The sequence below is a fragment of the Lagopus leucura genome, unplaced genomic scaffold, assembly GCF_019238085.1.
Source record: "Lagopus leucura isolate 7727_CA_CO unplaced genomic scaffold, USGS_WTPT01 Super-Scaffold_73, whole genome shotgun sequence".
Taxonomy (NCBI): Eukaryota; Metazoa; Chordata; class Aves; order Galliformes; family Phasianidae; genus Lagopus; species Lagopus leucura.
This window is the reverse complement of record NW_024962252.1, coordinates 46115901-46136876: the sequence shown is the minus strand read 5'-3', so window position 1 is coordinate 46136876 and position 20976 is coordinate 46115901. Positions and strand designations below refer to the sequence as shown.

The window sequence follows — 20976 nt, the reverse complement described above, 5'->3', positions numbered from 1 at the left end:
ACATTAGGAAGTATTACTTTTCAGAAAGGGTGGTCAGGCACTGGAATGGACTGCCCAGGGAGGTGGTGGAGTCACCGACCCTGGGGGTGTTCAAGGAAAGACTGGATGTTGTGTTGAGGGACATGGTTTAGTGGGAGCTACTGGGAATAGGTGAACGGTTGGACTGGATGATCTTTTAGGTCTTTTCCAACCTTGGTGATTCTATGATTCTATGATCACAGAATGGTTGAGGTGGGAAGGAACATCTGCAGCCCATCTACTCCAAGAGTAGGTTGCTCAAGAGAATGTTCGAATGGCAGAAACTGTTGTTTCTGTAAGCTTGTTAGTTGCTTCCAAATCACTCTCTGCAATTTAAATTAAAGCAAACATAGATTACAGAGTTTATAGGCATAACAATAGTTTTAGCTATTTTTGGTGCCTCCCATTTTGAAATTCCTTTATTGGCTCTGGGCTGCCAGTACTGGGAAGCTGTCTGAGGATGCCAGGACCATCTTTTAGATGCTTCAAGCTCAATTATCCTCTATTTTTTCATGTTCTTCCAGCGTCAGTTTGCCACTTCTGTAGAGGAGAGCACTCCTTATAGCTAGAGGGGATTTCCTGTCACAGGCTTTCACCAGCTAAGGTGTGGTATTTGCACATAGTGCTGATGGCTCTTCTTAGAGTTGTAGGTGTGGCTGACACACAGGCTACTTGTGCTTTGTTTCTAGTCTTTACACTGATTAACTGTCCTCATCCTGTTCTTTGCTCTCTCCTTTGGGAGGACAATCTCGGCTAATATACTGTATAATAATTTATTCTATTAATCTGTTCATTTTACAATCACTAGTTAATTAGAAGGACTGTAGGAAGTGCACTATAAAAGAAGGTAGGTGATGGTTATCTTACAGTGGTAGTCCCCAGTGATTACTTCCGCTGTGCCTTCTGCTTTCATTTAGTGAACACTTAGTGGCAATTTGTGTAATGTGGATTATAACATTTCATGTTTGACATACTTTAGCACCACGTGTTTTAATTGCAGCTTTTGTGAGTGCTACATAAAATGTAGAAATGAAGACAGTAAGCCCTGAATATATATAGTGATAACTTTAATTTGTGTTGAATTTTTGATTATTTTTCCTTCATACTTGTTTGCCTTATCAAAGAAGTGCTCATGATTATATAATCTTTTTCAGTGGAGATCTGAAATTATGTTCTGCAAGATGCAGGACATGTTCTTATACTTTACCAAATTTTCCTTACGATGTCAAGATGGTACTAGGAGAAAAAAAATACCCTGACCACAGTATGAGAATAAGGATGGTTGACTGTTTGCAAGCAGACATGACAAAGTACCTAGCAGGATCGCTGTAAGTAAACATTGTTAGGTTTATTTTGGGTCATTACTAATTGGGTGCAGAATTAAATGTTCAGATGAATGTAAAGATATTCTTAATGTGCTTTCTTACATGGAGGAAGCTTAAGCCTGAAAACCTGTTGAAGCTGATAGTAAGATTTGCGTGAAATCTTCAAGATGTTCTCTTTGTTATTTAAAGGGGAACTGATAGTCTTAGAAATACTTTGGGAACATTTTGTCAGTTTAATATGCATCAGTATGGCCTTCAGACAGTGTCAAATACCATTTAGAGCACCAATTCCTTCTTTGACCTTGTTTCTACAGGTATCCAAACAGCCAGCAGTACAACATTGTTGTCGGGGCTTTGATGCAGGCATACCCTTTCCTGAATGAAGATGGGAGTGGCTTTGTAAGTGTTGTAAACAGTAATCGTTAAAATATTGAAATAACTCTTCCTTTTTTTTTCTTTTTCTTTTCTTCCTAGCATAATCGATCACAAGAAAATAACACTTCAGAGCAAATCAATATCAATTCCTTGTATACTGGATTAATTCAGAGCTGTAAGCTTCATTTTGACATGCCTGCCAAATCACATTCTTATTTCATTACGTTAATCAAAGGTTAATTCAACTATGTGCCACTTCTCAAAGCTACCCTGAGATAATTTCAGGGACACAAAAAACAGTCCCTGGATCCCTCATTGCAAACTGTGTACAGTTGTTTTTTTCTAATTTGAATTCCCCCAAAGGGTACATTTGAGTAGTGGTGATTTTGTTTTTCTTTTTTAAAATTAAAAAGAAGCCAAGTCTTTAAAAATGAAATAAAATTTAAAAAATCCAATAAAACAGAAACAAACCTTTCTGTATGCTGACAGATGATTTACCCTCTTGCAATGTGTTATAATCGTATGAATGTTAGATATGCACTGACATAATGTTTGAGTTTTAGGTTTGTCAGGAATCTAGGCACAGATTAAAAAAAATAAAAATAGAAAGCTTTTAAACACTGCTTGGGAAGTCTGATCTATAACTGAAAGCAATGGAAGAAGAAAACTCAAATTTGAACCACATTTTTTCCCATTCCCTTGTGACTTTAAAATATGTCTATGGTCTCCAAGGACAGCATTCACCTTCTGACTTCTCATCATTGCTTTGCAATGTGATACTTTTATAACTTCTTTTAAAATCTTGTGGGACTCAGAGGAGATTGTTAACTTTCAACATGCATACATACAACATGCATAGTTACTGCAGAAAGCAAATGATTTTGAGAATTTAAAAAGCAAATGATTTTCAAAATTAAAAAAAAAAAGTGATGGTTAGATGGTGGATATTCAAGGTCTGGATTCAGCCTCATCTGTAAAATGAGAGGGATGAAAGAAAAAAACAGCTCATGGAAGGGAGAAACGCAACAGAAGAATGAGCCTCAGATCAGTGTGTCTTCATCCAGAAGATCTCTCTGCATGTCTCAGTGGGAGACCACTGCCCAGTTTTGGGCAATATCATGGCTCCATTGGGCTGCATGGAGTGCACATCTGGGCTCTTCCAAAGAATTTTTTATAACCTTAAAAATCTTAAAATAGAAATTCTTAGGATGGGCTCTCAGAGGAGTTTCATTACAGGAAAAGAATAGAACATGAAAACTTTTTTGGATTCGTCCATGGCAAGCATGTGTGTATGTTTGTGCCTTGGGTGCACAATGGCAGTTGTGCTTTGATGGAGAAAATGAAAATTTCATCCTTTGAGAGATCTCAATCTCTTTGGGAGAACAGTTTTTTTGCTTCTGATCAAGAATACAACATCAAAGTGTAAAGAGCTTGATTCAATGGAAAACTTCATATTGGGAGTGTTACAACTCCTGTTAAACATTCATGGAAATGAAATAGCTCAGGAATTTGAACAGAGGAAACATCTGCAATGGAGCAACAAATCAAAAATTGCCTAAATTCTCGTGAATAGAACTACATTTTTGTGACAGAAACAAATGTTGTCATAAAGCATTAAGGTTTTTTTCCCCACAAAAATGGATGCAATTTGTTTTCATCTCCAAACTACTTTAAGTAATGTAAACATTGTGGTATGCATAATGTAGAAACTGAGTAATATTATCAACCTCATTCCATTGCAAAGACAGGTTTTAGTAAAAGGCTTAATGTTTCAAGTTTTATTTGTAGATTATTTATAATTCTATTTTCTTGGTTATGATTTTCCATGAGAATTTGCAGTAGGGAAAAATATTTTTCTGTGCTATGGTTAATATAACTGGGTAAGTTTTGAAATAAGGTTACTGATAACTTAGCTATGTGCTGTAGATTTAAGGCTATTCACCTCAGAAGAGGGAATTAGGATTTCTGATAAATCTTTCATAACATTAAAAAAATAACTAAGAGAGAAAACTCACTTAAAAGGTCTGGAGCAGTTGAAATGAAACCAATTTCTCCATCCCCTTTTCAGATTGGCTTTTGGAAAGAAGTGTTTTAAAGTGATTACTGAAAGAGTTTTTCCCATAATAAAGAATAGTGTTACTCCAAATTAACACACTGACATTTAAATATAAATAAATAAATATTTATCTCGATTTCATCATGAGATAAATTATTAAGCTTTTGATCTATGATGTAACAAAAGCATTATTTTCAAGTAATTACAGGAAAAATAGGCTTTAATATAAAATGCCCATTTCATAGTCACAGCAGTCAGATTACTGGGGTGATAGTTTCTGACTACCTGCAAGGCATTATTATGTTTTATTCCTCCTACTTCAGGAGTATACAATAAACTGTTTGGAAGGAGTCACTGACTATTTCATGTTGAAAATGGTACACTTATATTTGGAAGGCAGAGGGGGGGTCAGTAAATGCTTAGTTCTGTATAAGCCACTCCTGGAGTTCAGCAGTGCTCTGATCCCAGTGATACCCAGGATCACACTGTTGACATGCTTGATTATGCAACTGCTGCATGCAAAATGATTATTCTCTAGTAAATTACTGCTTTTAATCTGCGTGTAATCCGTTCTCTCCCATGGCAGATACACACAAACTAATCCTTGTACTACTTTATAAGCATGGTAAACGTTCCTGTTGCTATTTTTTTTTTTTCCAGTATTCATAGAAAATAAAATAATTGGCTCAAAAATGCAACAAAACCATCCTTTTTAGAAGATACGCTACCTGCTATGTAAACCACATAAATGTATGTCATAGCAGTCTTGTTCATGAAAGAGGTATGTAAGAAGGGAGCTGGATGAGATTATGAGAATCCTGTTACAGAAATAGATTTAGTTAAAACTCTTAACTTATTTGAGGACGGGCTAAAACAACGGAATGTTTTGAACTTTGTGAGATATATAAAGCTGTGCATAGGTATCAGTATATTCATCCACATGAAAGAAAAAGCTAAAATATCTCCTAGCTAAATGAAGGCTTTCGAAAGGAAACAAACCGAATCTCCACAAAGAATGTTTAAATGTCAGTTGTTAATATAGTCTGAGATGGTCATCTTTTAAAGTATTTTACCAGAGAAATGTTACATGAGGTTTGTTTTTAGCCTTGAAAATAAAGATTTTTACAAATAAATTGTGCTGGGCATGCAACACACTAGGGTATCTGCATCAAACTGTAAATGTATAAGGTCAGAATTAGAAAGGGTGTTAAGGAACATTAGTGGTTCAGGCAGACGAAGTGGGATTTCCAAGGCAAGTGGTCGCCTTGGTTTTGAGAACAGTACTGGGACATAATAAAACTGATGCTGTAAATGCACATGATGAGAAGTCTGTGCTCTACTTCTCATTACTAAGTGAGGCCAGAATCCTAAGTCAGACCTTTACACACTAGAAACGCAGATGGGTTTGTTTGCTTTCCAGTTCTCAGAAGCTTTAGCACAGCTGCCAGAGAGAGGACACTTCTGTGAGGGCTGCAGGTGGTGGCAGAAAGTGCCCCCCTGGGAGGATGCATCAGCCTTACTCTGCCCCATAAAAGCTGAGGGAAATGCCACAAGGCCAAGAGCCTGTGCATGAGCTGCTGATGAGACTTCTCACCATTAGTGTATCTGTTGCTTTTAAGAAAAGAACCTATTATCAACTGGCACCCTTGGGAGGTGGGAGCAGCAGAAGAAAGGCAAGGTCACACTACTGCCTAAGAGATACCCTCCCAGTCACCCCATGGGTGAGAAAGGCTGGCATGTCAGATTCCTGCTGCAAAAGTACAGTACTGCCTAGTGCAAACTTGAGTTCAGTAGAAGTACAGTCGACCTTGCATAATTAAGGACACATTTTTGGAAGGCAGCTTGGAATAATTCTTATGTGTATATTGGTTTTTAGCATCAGTGAGTATAGGCTCAACTCGGACTCCATTTTAGAAAATGAAATAACTATCTGAATCTCTTTTGTCACATCTTGTTACTTGTTTTGTTTGTTTCTTTTGACCAGTGAAAATCCCTCAATAACTAAAATAATCAGTTGTTTTGTCAGATCTTCAAAAGCATTTTCACTTCTTGCAATTCTGCAGAAATGCATAATAGCCTTTGCTTAGTGGCCTCCCTGAGTGACTGCAGTTGCTGTTATGTTCTGCTGTGAGGCACCCAGCTGGGGACAGGTGGGCTGCTGTCTTACTATAATGTCATGGATATTGCTGTCCACCCAGCTCTCAGAAGTAGTGTGCACCCTGGTTTTTCTTTTCCCAAATGAAAAAGACAAAATGTCACAGAAGAAGGAAGCATATTAGTTCTATCTTTGGCTGCTGAGTGGGGAAGTGCCTTTAAGCTGCAATTTATACCCTCTGAGGCATCTCATAAGCACTAGGACCTGCTTAACTGACCCTCTTCCACAGCAGTAAGTCCAGTTTAATAGCATGTTTGATCCACTGCAACTGCTGGCTCCCTGCAAAAGGGAAATTCTTGCTCAATTTTTCTGCCCCCTAGTATTAGATCTAATACTCATAGAGCTTTGCAACCAGCCAGGTACTGTTTGAGGAAAATATTAGGTTTTTGGGGCATCAGTGAACTGATCTGACTTACCACATAGTTTAACTACCTGATGTCATAGAGATAATATCCAAAAGTAAGAGCTAGAAAAGGAGAACAAGATATGGTTTTGCTGACAGCCCTGGTGATCTTGTCTATATCTAACTCTACCCTTAGATTCACTGACTGGGGTACCTGGGGAACTGTAGGTGCCAGTAGGCCTTTTGATTAGCAGTCATTGAGGCAGATTATCACACTGTGCACAGGTTGTGCATCCCTCCGTGCTGAAGCCACCACTATGCTAATGCCAAAATATGAGCCTTCTCATCATATTTCTGTTTAGTGGCAAACTATTAAAAAATAATAAAATTAGATTAAAACTAAGTAACTTGCATTAGGAATGGAGCAAATCCTTACAAGATACTGGTGATGACAGATTTTTGTTTATTTTATTGTGCAGTTGGTATGGAAACGGGCACTTAAAGATCGTTTCAAATATGTGCGGAGAGCCATTGAAGATGATGAGCAAGTTTTGAAGAACAAATGCAAGTTTGGCCATAGGAAAGGACAGAGCAGGAAATCTTCACCTGTTGAAAACAAATCTAATGATGTCAAAGCACAGAAAGTGGTAAGATTCTGTGATCTCATCCTGTTGACATTTTCCTCAAAGTTTCTTTAGCCAGATTTTGGACTTATTTTTTTTTTCCTGGAGAATTGAGCATCAATAGTAGAGCTGAACCCAACATTTAATTCTTTGTACAGTTGATATCATTTATAGATGTCTCAGTTGGACAAAAAAATTATTCTATTTTTAATGCAGTGTTCCCATTCTGCCTTTGGTTATACATCTCCAGTTACAGTGAAAAATAGAGGTTTACATCTAAGAGCTGAAATCTGTAAAAATAAGAATGCAAAGTGATGTTTAAGAAGGCATGAAATGGCCATACCCTACTACCATGTCACACTTTGTTATATACTATTTGAATTAATGCATAACATACTTAGGGATGCTTATAAATGTATACATGCAGATGCAGTATTTCCCTTTAGTTAGAACTTACAAAGAGCTGTTAATGCCCAGTAAGTGTTTGAACCACACTAATTATCCCGTACACTTTCATACATTCCAGTTATGCTTTGGCAACACACCTCAAATTCCTTTCAGTGCTACAATTAAAATATGGTAAAACTTAATTACAAGAATATGATAAAGAAGTTTTCAGTCAATCAGTTTATGTATGTCCGTACTGCTAACTCTTTACCAGGCATATATCTGTCTTTGGGGAAGCAAGAGTGGTTTGCCTGACCCATTTTTGCATAAGTTACACCTTTAGCTGTAGTTTTCTACCTAAAAAGCACATATATTTATTAGAGGCTTCAGTGATTTCTGGATATCTCCTCCTAAGTAATGTGTGCATGAACACATCTTCTTCCTGCCTGCTTTAGTTGGAAGGTTTGCAGCGTTTATGAAACAAGAAACAAAATTTGGGTGCAAAATAATAAACAGCCTTGCATGCGGTAAAAGAGAAGCAATAGGCTTTCACATGTGCATCAAGTCAGCCTTAATTTATCTTGGAAAGAAAGGGCAAGTCTAGGTCTTTATCACATCAGTTACCTGAGAAGGCTCTGCTGCAATCCCATGGGAATGAATGCATGCTCAACTTCTATCTCCTATAGATGAGGTGTAATCACAGTGTGCCATACCTACACTGTAAGCTGGGAATGCTGTTACCTTTGATTGTGCTGCCCAAGGCCATCACTGGTCACTCCTGGCTTGTTCTAGAAGTTGAAGAAGGAAGCACATTCCCAGACATTTCCTGCTGGCTGAAGATTTGTAAATGAGTAAGGGTGAAACTAGAGGGTGACGGGATGCTGAGCATGAACATGAATGCATGAACATCTTCCCCCATATCCTAAACAACAGGGAGGTATAAAAGAAAAAATTAACACTTGTTAGGCTTAGGAACTAATCCTCAAAGGGATTCATGCCTTAGTTTTAAACGTGTTTCTAAGTAGAAAAAAATAACTTGGGCTCTTAGAGCCAGATATTTGTTATTACAAAAGGTAAAAGTGCACACCTGAACAAGATGTTTTTTTAGCATTCTTTCAAACAAATGCATTTCCTATATTTAGCAAAATAACAGTAACTTCCTGCTTATCTTTGGCAATAACTATTTTGTGATAAATTTAAAATGCTAAACAGAATATCGTAGCCTCAGAAAATAAATATTTGGTGTAGAAGCCAATACCACAAGCAAAAGATTCAAATTAAGTCAGCCCCCCTGCCTTCATCCCTTTTACAAGCCTGGAGGAATAGGTTGGTGAGCCCATCACGATTATTCAAGGGTGGGAAGTGAATTCCACGTTAAGGAGACTTTTGGAGAATGATCAATGGAAGATTTCTAACCACTTTGCATCCGCGCTTTCCGCCAGACAGGCAGAATAGGACATTTGGGGCATTATAGGTCAAACGCAATGGGGAAGCAGAGCAGGTGAAAGTGCACATCTGTTCCTAATGGATAACATAACCACCAGTCACACAGCTGACTTCTATTCAGAAACTAAAGCACCATATAGTCACAAGGTGCAATTCTATTGAATGCTTGTTGTGTCAGTATAACCTTGAATTGTTAATGGTATGAATGTGATGAAAAGACTCTTTACCCCTGAGGTATTCCTTAGCACAGGTGGTATTTACTTTTACATTAGAAAAAAGAAAAAAGAAAAAAGAAAAAAAAAAGTTTGCTACTCTTGTTAAAGACTAAAGTCTTTGACTGCTCTTCCAATCTCACCAAGCAAATAATAAACAGAATAAACAAACAATTAAAAATTGCTTGCTAGTGATGTTCTGGGAGCCACAGATGATCTCTATCTCTTTGCTTGCTCAAGCCCTGTCACCCACCGGCAGGCATTCCTCCTCCAAACACAACAGGATCGTTACTTGGCCTCCTATTTAGTTAGGGTATTTCTTCCAGATGCAGCACCCAGCTTTATTTTCAAGACTCTAAAATGTGCTACTTCTTAGAAAGCACTATATCCAATGATATGAAAGAGTATACTCCCTTTAGTATCTTTAGTATATTCCTAGCTAGAATCAGAAGAAAAATTTTGAGCAAGTGCAGTGTTGAGGGCCATATAATCATGATGAATATGCAAAAAGTCATGCTGGATTTACCTGTCACTATAGCCCTGATGGAAGTTTCACTCAGAATGATGTTCCCTAAAAATAGTCATCAAGCTGAATGACTCTCTGTTGGAAAAAATCTTAAAATGGAACCTGACGCAAACCACCTCCAGCCAAATGTAACAGGAGGAGCCCTAGACTTGGAGGGGCTTGAACAGAGAGGAGATCACAATCCCTCTTTTAAGGCCTACTTCTTAAGTCTCTGGAAAACTGCTGGTGTGCTCAGCTGGGCTTCTCTGAAACAGTTGTAAAAGATGTAAATTTGGTGTTAGGTGTGAAAAGGAGAAATAAGCACTGATGAGGCGTTAAGATAGGAGTAGATAATTGCAGATACTTCACAGTTACACTCAGCAGAACTGGGAATAAACATAGCGAAAATCATTTATAAAAAGGCATCAGCAGGCCACCTCCTTTTTGTGTTTATGGGATAGAGATGAAATATTTTGACAAGTACTTAAAATGGGAAAAGTAGAAGGATTCTGCAGGAACTTAAGCTCATGCATTTGGACATCAGTCAATATTATTCATGTACAGGAAAGATAAGCAGCAATGTTGAAAGTGGTGAATATGCAAAAATTCTATGGCAGGAGGATCAGATGAAAACTGGAGAAGATGCTTCGGGCCCAGACAGCACCCCAGGTGGAAGCTGAGACGTGATACCGTATATGATTGTTTTGACACTATTGTGCAATACAAGAACAATGAAGGTGATTAAAACAAACAGATATCTTGTTCATCAATGAGATTATGCCACTGCAGGATCCCGAAACTTGAAACAAGGTTTCAAGGAATGCAGAGAGTGTGGGCATTGGCAGGAGATCCCAGGGTGCGGGTGGAAAGGGAGAAATGAAGGGGAGAAAAGCCATTAGAAAGTGAAAGAGGAAACCAAATTAATCAAACAAGTGCAAGATTTTCGAAGTTTTAACTTGATGTGCAGAAGATAGAGAAACTCTTCTCTGAGCCATGTGGTTGAGGGATGCTGTTGGCAGCTACAGAATTAGGTTTAATCTATGCAGTGAATGTTGTACATTGATGAAGCAGGAGTGACAGCCCATTTTCCTCTAAGATTAAAAATCTCAAAATCATGTGTTTGTACGCAAAGCCAAAGTGTGAAACTGAATTTACAAATGATCATTCAATGGTTGTATTGATGTAATGTGGCTTTCCTGCTAAAACATTGATGTGTGCACATAGTGTGTGGCATTGCTTAGTTAATATTTTAAAGCACTCTGATAGTCAGTTGAAAACCTTTGAGCACAAATTGCTAGTGCATACATTACGCTTCGCCCTTTTTCATATCATTCAATATCTCCATTGTTCTGTGAGTTAATGTGAAGGAGTGAAGTATGGGCAGTTCCTTGACAGAGGATAACAGATTTCACACCATTTTGCTTTTGCTGTGCTGTAGTTTGCAAGTTAGAAAGCATTTGTGGTCAGAAATAAAATGAATTATATGGCTTTGAAAGTTTGTAATTAATATTGGCATGCAAGTCTAGCTCTGAAAGTATATGCCTGGCTCAAGAGGGTAATTATGTATAATTAAAGCAGAGCTTGCTTTAATTAAATACGAGTCAGTTTGTATCCTTCAGTAGGCTACATATTCATTTTGCATGAGAGCAGTCTGTCCGTGCTGTTTCCCCAGTCTTTGTGTTCAGCTTTTGGACATGAAGGCTGCCATGACTGTGATGCTTTCTCAGTTCTCTCCCACTTTTTGGGGCAAGAAGGTGGACAATGAGCTGTGCATAATTTATTGCTTATGTTTCAAACTTGCAACAGAGTAGTCAGATTTTCTTTTTCACTTGATCATTCCTTTCCCAAATAAAAATAACTCAAAAGATATATTTGTATTAAACATCATTACAATGAACTTGAAAGTCACCACAGGGAAAAAAAAAAAAAAAAAAAAAAAAAAAAAAAAAAGGCTGTTTCTTGCAATAGTGGAATTAAAAACTTTTCTATATACTGTTTTTATGAGATACAATGTGTCAGAATGTATTCCAAAAAGAATAGTAAAACCCAGTTTCCAGTACTTGAAGATCAAGACACAAGATTCAGATTATTACACGAGTAGCTACCATTTCTTATTCTGAAGAGGTTATGAAACCCATTTAGTAGAAAAGATTAGCACAGGCAAGGGTTGCACCACACTCCCAGTGAGCATGCACGTGTTGTATTCTTTGTTTAGGCAAAGAGAAACCACTGAAACTGCTACTGCCAGTCTGGTTTGCATCAGTAACTTGAGAATTGGTGCCAACTCTGATGGAAGTAGACTCAACAATCAAGAAGTGTTAAGCAGTAGCAATACTGTAAGCAATAACGTAACTTGCACTGGCACTGAGCAAGGAAATTAGGAATGCCTTTTCAAAGGAAATCTTTTTATTAGTTGTTGGGAGCTGGTAAGATAACTGTAAACAGCAAAATGAAAGGCAATGTAACAGCTACACCAGTGTTACCACTGGACACCAAAACGGTCCCAGTATCAAAGTATGGTGTAAAAGAGGAGCTCCCACACTGGCATAATCAGTCCTGCCTGTGTGGTTTTTTTTATTACCATCTAACAGTTTCTGCCTTTTCCAGACAGCAGATTAGTGGAGACCCTCAAAGGAATATTCCCAAGCTGTCCCAGGTGAGACATCTGAATCTGTGGTCTGCAGTGAGTAAACCAGTCATGTGCAGGGCTGTCTACTGGTCCTATCTCAATTCACTCTCTAAAACCAAAGAGTCAGTGGGTTCTGTTGGCATCCTTTGTGAAAGAGATCTTGATCACTGTCATAAGCAACAGCTAGGCTACATTTACTATTCAGGAACTGAGGATACTCTTGTGAGGAGCAAGAGATGCTTGCTGTTCTTGCTAGAGGACTTTTCATCGCTCTGTGATTAGTCAGTCATTTTACTTTGGTGTTGACATTAATGACTTCTAGGATTTATGACAGTGGCTTTCAACAGTAACTGAAAGCTTTTATACCTTGGTAATGCACATCATACATAAAAATTCTTCCTTCCCTCAAAGAGAAGTAGCAATTTCTCTACTCTGACTGGGACGCTCATAAAGTGCTACAGGGTACAACTTGGGGCTTTTAACAAGATCCCAACTGCTATTTTTACTAGTATTTCTGGCCATATCTTGTGGGAAAAAAAAAGCACCAAGATTCATGAAATGGACAGTATGGAATTGAGGCTCTGTGTTTAAAAACCTATTTCCTACCAAACTACTAACTATCCTCATGGTTCAGAAAGTGTGACAGGTGAGGGATTTGGACCATAGTTGTCTAATGCATGTATGCTTCACTGTCTAAAGGTTAGCATCTTAACACAATCTGTTTGCGTGTGGTTCCAGTAAAGCTGTGGATATCCTCTCTGGGAAGTGTGACTGTCAAAAGCCATCTGCAGCACAAGCAGAGTCCTGTGAACTGTGTGGATCCAGTGACTTTAGTCACAGATACTTGACATGGCAAGAAGTTAAGAGTGGTTATGGGCATAAGCACTCAAGGATTTGACCCCTATAACTGTCATTCTTCACTTATGAAATGGCTTAAGAGTCTTTGTAGGGCCTCAGGCAAGGTCTAGGCTACACTGGTGTAAAAGTGCTGGATATATCCTGCTTACCTCATTAACTTCCTTGCTGCATACTTTTGATCTCTTTTTCTTTTTCTATTCTATTCCACAATATTTCTCATCTGCTTGTTGAAAAAAAAAAAAAAAAAAAAAAAAAAAAAAAAAAAAAAAAAGAAAAAAGGTGAAACAAAACAAAAACTTCATTTTTTAAAGGTATCAAAGTAAATTCTCATGTTCCAGAAAGTTTTATTTTTTTTTAAATCCAACCTCTATTATTTAAAAATAAAGCAATTTCTTCCTATTATTCAGCAAGTATGTATACTGCCATTAAAACAATCCTATGCAGAAAAACATTAAATACCACCAACCAACACTCCTATTACCACTGCAATAGAAATCAATGTTACCAGTGACATGGCTGCAAATCAAGACATAGGAAGGATTACTTATTTAATTAGACATTGAAAGAGGAGATCTTTAATGTAGATCTGTCTTCAGTCTATATAGGATTGCTTTTCCACAGAGCATTGAAATAACCAAAGGTTAAAGTTACCATCACAATTTTACTGGGATATTGCTATACTGGATGAGCTTTCTTGCTTTGATGGATAAGGTAGAGAAGATTCTCCCGAAGTTAGAATGTGATGGGATGGAATACCAGTTCAGTAGCCAACTCTCCAAACCCAGTTTGTTCCCATTCACACCCCAAATGTCGAAGATAACTCTAGAAGACTTTACATCTCATTTGAAATTAGTGCAAAATAGGTTGCAAAATGTTGTCCCACTGAGGTAACTTCTTTTTCCCAAAATAAATCCACCTCTCCTTTACCTTTCTACTTACCAAAAAAATCAACCTGTTCACAAATTAAAAACTAAAAGAAAAAAATGAAAATATTCCGAGTCCTACATTTAGGTGTGACTGAGTTAATGTTCAGTTATTACACTTTTCCAGAAAAAAAAAAAAAGCAAATTAGAAAATAGGAACACGGTTTGAAAATTATGAAAGTTCAGTTATAAGGCAAGTTATGTACTGAACACATCTTGCTGCTAGCATGATAGTCTGTAAGTTTATATGTACATAAAAGACAAAATTTATCTTGCTGTTAGAATCCAATAAATCCTGAGGTTCAAAATTATTTGTGTAAAATTCAAGTGATGTCATACTTTCCTGCTCAATTAACAGCCTTCGGATTGTATTTGAATGGAACCATGCTTAGAAATAATGAACGGTATATATTAGGACACTTTCTCCCTTCATATTTTCAGCTAGGCTGCCTGTGTAAACAACTATTCACCCATAAATATTTGAGTTTGCAGTTCTCTAATTCCATGCTGGTTCTGCTAAGGGCAGCCACTGCCATTAGCCTTAATGTACCAGTGAGGTTCACTGCTCTATGCTGCTCCTGACTGATAAACATGCATGCTTGCACTTAATCAGTTGGAAATAGAAACATGCAATGATGCAGTAATTTTAGCCTCTCAATTACCACCTAATCTGTATTTCTGTAGCTTTGTATATTACAGTATATTGTTTATATTGTGCTTAATTCCACACTTGGAATGAAATTGTACAGAGACAAAATGAAACAAATTGCTTAGATACAGAAGGCATAGACTTGTCACTGTATGTAGAAGTAGGGCCCAAAATCATAGCAACTTTGGTGTCTAATGCCAACTCCAAAACATTTTCATTACAAGAAACATTCTGCACTCACCGCATGTTCTACTTCAGACTTATAATTAAGCATCCTTTATACAAACTTTGGCTTCTACTGTGCTTAAACAACCAAGAAATCTCTGAAATACTGAAGGCTACTAAAGCCAGTAGAAAACTGTCCTTTTCTATCCAAATGGTACTAGTGCAGAGTTCGTAGGTTTCTGAAGTTCTGTTATTTGACTGATTGGTTAGATGTACTTCACAGCTGGGTATTTTTATCCATTATACAGATTACTAGTTTAAACAAGGTATATTTACAACGTATAATGTAGGGCTTTCTTCAGCCCAGGAGTGCAGCTTAAAAAGATGAAAAGATTACAGGTGATGATTGCTCTAGGCAGGCAGAACACTGCAAGAAAATCACTTCTGATCATGTTCCCTGTAACGTAATGGATGATTTACACAACAAAGTTTAGCTTGCCATCACTTTATTTTTCCTAGTGGGTAATGACAGCGTTTCTTTCTTACACCGCTGCTCTATTTTTACAGGTACCTTTCCATTGCTGCTTACAAAAAGGTCATATGGAGTTGTCTAGCTAATTAATAATGTCATTAACCTAACTATTCTTCAGGACTTGGCTGATTACACACAAAGTCCCTCAGCTCTAGCTGCTTGCCTTGCCAAGGCAGATGGAGATATACTGGAACCAAGGTCTCAACTGGCTCACCATAGTGTTTGCTGCTGAGCACCAGAGTCCTAGGAGCAGCAGGGCTTGTGCTAAGCACCAGGATTTATTCCGTTCTCCTCTCCCTGCAGCTGTTGCGGGGAGGCACTCCAGTGCCTGAGCCCCAGCAGCTGAGCAGGCTTCTGCTCCTTGGGCAGTGGGGTCTGGGAAGCAGGCCCCCAGGAGAGATCTGTAGCAACAGTTGGAGCCAGAGATTCCAGAGTAAAAACTGTGACTGTCATTTTGCAGTCTGCAGGCACAGCAGTGTTCACAACATAAAGCCGTAAAACAAACAAACAAACAAACAACAACAACAACAAACAACAAAAAAAGCCTTGTAAGAATCCTCAGAAGTGGAGCTCAGGGATCACACTGCTATGACCATTCCTCACAGGCAATGTCAGGGTGTGTCTTAAGGGGTCAGTAAAGAAGTTACACAATAAGTCATTCAAATGAGCAGTAGCAAATTCCAAGGAGCAAACATTTTAGATGTGTTTAAGGACAAATCAGCTAAACTTCTAATTGTGATATACCAACTTGGAGGCAGCTAATCTGATGCCAGTTTCCAAAATTTTGGGAATGGGTTGACCAATAAACTTACTATTTTTACTTGCCAAATTAACAAGATTGTAATGCAGAGCTGAAAGATGAATAACTTGGGAAAGAATCAGTGAAGTTTCTGTAAACAGAAGTCATGCTTCATAAAGGTATTAGCTCTCTGAAGTATTTAGCAAGCCCAAGGGCATCAGAAATTCAGCTGATATAGTTCACTTCAGAAGAGATTTCACCACATGCCTTTTGAATGCTCTTAAAAGATATAATCTGAGGGGATAACAGAAGCTGAGCAGAAATAGTTTGGTTGTGCTGTGAAAAAGATTGCTAATGCTTAGTTTATGCAGTTAAATACGTTTCTAAGTGTGGAAAAAGGAGAATAGCTGGCTGACCACATTTGCTGATGCTACTAAAGGTATAAAGACAAAGGTTGTTTTTGAAGAATGGCAGAAGACTTCATGTTACTGAGTTAACAGGGCAGAAAAACAGCTTGTAAAATTCAATGCCAAGAGATGCACAATAAGGTACAAGAAGAAAACCCAGTTCTAATAACGTAGACAATCATGGCCTCTAAGCTTCTTATTATCATTCACAAATGATATTTTTACATCATGCTGGAAAACATTTGACACAATGCTAAGCAGCTGTTTGAAGAAATACATTGAAAGCTCAGAGTTATTTAAGAAAGAAACAAAAGGGAATGCATTATTCTGCTGTACGCACCTGTGGTATCACAGTATCTCAACTAGTGTTTTAAGCTGTACTGTGCCTCTCTTGTAAAGACTTTAGTGAAATCAGACAAAACACAAAGATAATAACAGGGGTTTTTGAAAGTATGGAACAACTACTGTACATGGAATGATTAAATAGCTTAGCACAATCTTGTCTGGAAAATAGATAACTGAGGACAGAATATGGTGTAGCTCTACAACTAGAGGTGAACAGTTGGACTTTTATCTTACTGAATGCTGTAAGATCATTAGAAGATGAAGGCATAGCTTTTGGCATCACAACAGTTAAACTGCCAAACATAATGCAGGGTGTTCTAGAAGGAACAATTTTGCCTGGGTAGGAGAAGTGACTGGAAGAAATGATGGAAGAAAAAATTTACTGGAGGCAATGAAATATAACAACATCACTGCTTGAAGTCCATGAGCTCCTCTTCTAATCTGTGACCTCTCTTCCTGGGCTCTGAGGAAGAGGAAAGAGGACAGGAATGCCTGGTCTAATCAGTCACACAAAATACCGTGAATACAAAATTCAGTGAAGTCTTTCATGAGAGCAGACTGGGTGATGTAACATTGGCCTAGCAAGGGCTGGGAGTACCTGTGGGTAATTAACTGTCCTGCAGTCAGGGCTGTCTTTCTTCTTTGATAACATTGGTTATTGAAATTCATGGGCATATAGTAGGAGGGAGACAATGTTTTACTGCTATATCTTGCACATGAAAATCTTGGAATTTCACATACACAGTTTAAAAAAGGACGTTAAAATGGAAAATTAAATTGCATACAGAGAGCTCTGCAAAGCAGTCTTGAATGTTGTATTTCTTTCAGCTCTATGTCTTAAATATTCTGGGAAATAAAACAAAGTGTCTCAACTTGCATTGGCTCTGGCCCACAGGCCACTACTGGCAAAGATGACAGCTGCATTAGTAATGATACATTTGGAAAAAGCTGGTTTAAGTGTAGCTTGAGAGTGGTAATGACACTTTCAAAGCATCTGTATGTTTCCTCAGCTTGCTTCAATGGGCAAATTCATTGCTTCCTATGGTAGAAACTAAGCCACAGGCTACAGCCACAGATGTACTGCTTTAAATAGCTACCCCTCTTATTTGTAATTACTGTTTGTGGAGTTACAGCAGAGACAATAATAATAATTTTGAGGAAAATCATTAATTAAATCTTCAAGTATGGAATAACATTGTCTGTCAAGCAACCCAAATAATGCTTTCCATTAAGAGATTTCTTTCTCTTAATTCTTCTGGTTTCCTTCCTGGTAAATACGTCAATTGTATGAATATGGAAGTATGCTGTCCTGCTTTTAATACCTGAATGAGTAAGAAGAAAATCCTATTTTTCTTGACAATACAGAGCTAATATTGCTAAAGAGTAACAGTGAGATACTGAATGATCATTATGGTCCTTGTCAACCCAGGCCATTCTATTATTATTAGAACTGCCTGTTAATTAAACAAACAAACAAACAAACAAACAAACACAACCCACAATTAGGCAAACTAGGCACATGAATTTCATGCATATCCTCTAATGCATAATTTGAGCCTGGGAGACCTAGCTGGTAGCTCTGGAACCACATGAAGACAGATTCTATGTATACGATGGTGTGACAGTACAGTCAATTCACAGAGCCAGTACTCAAGCTGCCCTCTAGGTCCCTTCTGCTAAGCTTAACTACACATTGGTGTAGACTCCAGTGTGAACTGACAAGATATCCCACATCAGATGGAAGGTGATTTCTTACAATTCTGTCCTTGATTTGTTGCTAGGAAGAACCTGCTTATCTTGAAGGTGATGCAATGTACGTACACATTAACTGGCTGAAGCAAGAATATATGAAAACTCTGAGAAACTGGAAAGAAGTGAATAATAAAATGAATGCAACAATACAAATACGAAGGAAGATGATCTGTGACAAGACACCTTTAAAAGACATTCTTAGACTATTTCCTTTCTTAAGATGCCCCTATCAGGTAACACTATACTTAATAATGGCACTGATCCATATTGTAGATGTGACACAACTGTGGGTGTTCATGGATGTTTCTGCAGAAGTATTGATCAACATTGTCCTCTTTAACATTTTTTTTGCATCAGTTCTGTGTTAACCATGCCACATGCAACAACAGTAGGTTGTTAGAACTCCTTCGATGATACTTCATGTACTTCTTCCCTGTTTTGAAAAGAAATGAAGCCACGATATCATCCAACTTACAGTCTGTTTTTACTTATCTTACTTGTCTTCAAAGCATGAGCCTCATTTCTTGTGTTCAGTTTGGGCTTTAAGTATTGCAATAACTATTTTATTTTATTTTATTTTAGCTTTTTAGGGAGTTCCAGCTTCTCACACACATGGATGTTTATCAGAAAACAGTTAAGATTTTGGAGATTTATTCAGAAAGCATATTATCTTTATGTCTGGTGAAGAATAATCCGATTAACGTTATGCTGCAAGAACATCTGAAACAGAACACAGAGGAAAACATTCTAAAATGTCAGTACAAATCTATGCTCTAAATATCTGTACTAGGTCTGGCTGGGATGGAATTAACCTTCTTCAGAGCAGTCGGTATGGTGCTGTGTTTTATATTGTTGACCAAAACAATGCTGAAAACATAATTTTTTAGCTGTTGCCGAGCAGTGTTTGCACAGCCTAAAGGTAGCTTGTTCCTTGTTCTTCTTCCCAGTGAGTAGAACTGGGGGATATGCAGAAGAGACTGGGGGCGGCGGACAACCAGGCAGATGGCCCAAACTAGCCAAAGAGATGTACCATGCCATACAACATGCTCAGCAATAAAAAAGGGGTTTAAGGAGGTTAACATCTTTTCTTTAAGAATTTAGAAGAACACTTGTAAAAAAACACTTCCCCTTAGAAAGAGAAGGACTTTTTAAGCTGCAAGTGAAACAATGTAAGAAGTACTTACTGTTGCCTTTCAAATACCTGTCTCTTCAGGAGTAAATACACTTCAGGAGTGAAAGCACAAACTTGCATAGCATAAAGTCTCTGAAAAGCAGGGATCTGAGTCACACACAGAGGCCTATGTAGTGTTTGGCTTGCTGGCTGTGAGAAGGGAGTAAGAAACTGCTGCCACACACCTTCTTTCAATCAGAAAACTGAGGTGAGGTTAGTTCTGTATGGACAAAACATTTGAAGGAGTTACTTGTAAAATTTACTCCTCTTGAACTGCAGCTGTAGATCCTTACACCTGAACTAAAATCTTTGAGAAGTGCTTCTTGAGAGTGTCACTTGTTGTCCAAAAAGGCATAATTCAAATCAATTATAGAATAACCTGAGTTGGAAGGGTCACATAAGCAGTCTAACTTCTGGCTCCACACAGGACCACCCAAAAATCAGACCACATGATCAACAGCATTGTCCACATGCTTCCTGAACTCTAGCAAGCTTGGTGCCAGGACCACTAAAGGATAAGGAAGATATGCATTTCCCAATCGGAACCTTGAGTTTGTGATAGCTTTATGAGTTTGAATACTATGGCCAATTGCCAGATGAGGTACCTAAACTTTTATTGTGGCACAAGCTATTCTTCAAAATGAACTGAGCAGCAGTTCCACTGCTGAGCTGTTAGTTATTTCATAAGCCACAATCTGTTTTTCCACGATGATGCCACAGTGCCAGAATATTTTCATTTGTAATTCAGAAAATCCTTGTCTTTCACAGATATGAAGATGACTGCTGCATGTTTACTTCTGCCAGATGTCTTTGGAGATGACTCCAGTCTGTTTGCTGCACTGAACGAGGAGGTAGGAGACAGCACCAGAGCTGTGGTCTTGCTCCTATGAGCTGCCTGGGCATACCCTCAGCCTCTTGGTAGCCCAGATTAGTTCCTGGAGAAGGATGACATTTTCCTTCCTTTTGGATGAAAGGCAAATGTTCGCAGAAATGCTGATTAAATTCAAAGCAGTGTTACTAGGCTTACTGAATTTTTTGCTGCTACAACTTACAGTTCACCAAATGATGCTGTGATATCATTTGAAATATTCTTTTTCTTAATTTAGGTGAAAGTATTGACACCAGTGTTGGAAGTTAAAAATCCCTTCAATGTGAATTCATGCAAGTTTGCTCTGCACATAGAAAAACAAGAGGTAACCCAGCTCAGTGACTGCACCACAGCTCTGGCAGCACTGGTGGCTGCATTTCATGTGTTCAATATCCAGTGCCCAAGCAGAATCCAAAGGACGCTGAAATTCCTGGTGTCCCTGATCTTTGAGCTGAACATCCCTCAAGTATTCCTCCCAGGTCAGGTAAAGTGA

At 38.1% G+C, this 20976-nt stretch overlaps 1 protein-coding gene across 1 annotated transcript in view; it reads left to right on the top strand.

Annotated features, from left to right (window-relative positions):
* The window catches only part of SAMD3 (sterile alpha motif domain containing 3), a 31878-nt gene extending 10902 nt beyond the window's left edge, over positions 1–20976 (top strand). The window contains exons 3-9 of the mRNA XM_042893256.1: positions 1173–1346; positions 1658–1742; positions 6752–6919; positions 18474–18677; positions 19027–19198; positions 20384–20466; positions 20722–20976. Coding sequence (XP_042749190.1) covers positions 1173–1346; positions 1658–1742; positions 6752–6919; positions 18474–18677; positions 19027–19198; positions 20384–20466; positions 20722–20976 — 1141 coding nt within the window. The remainder of the gene's footprint in view (positions 1–1172; positions 1347–1657; positions 1743–6751; positions 6920–18473; positions 18678–19026; positions 19199–20383; positions 20467–20721) is intronic.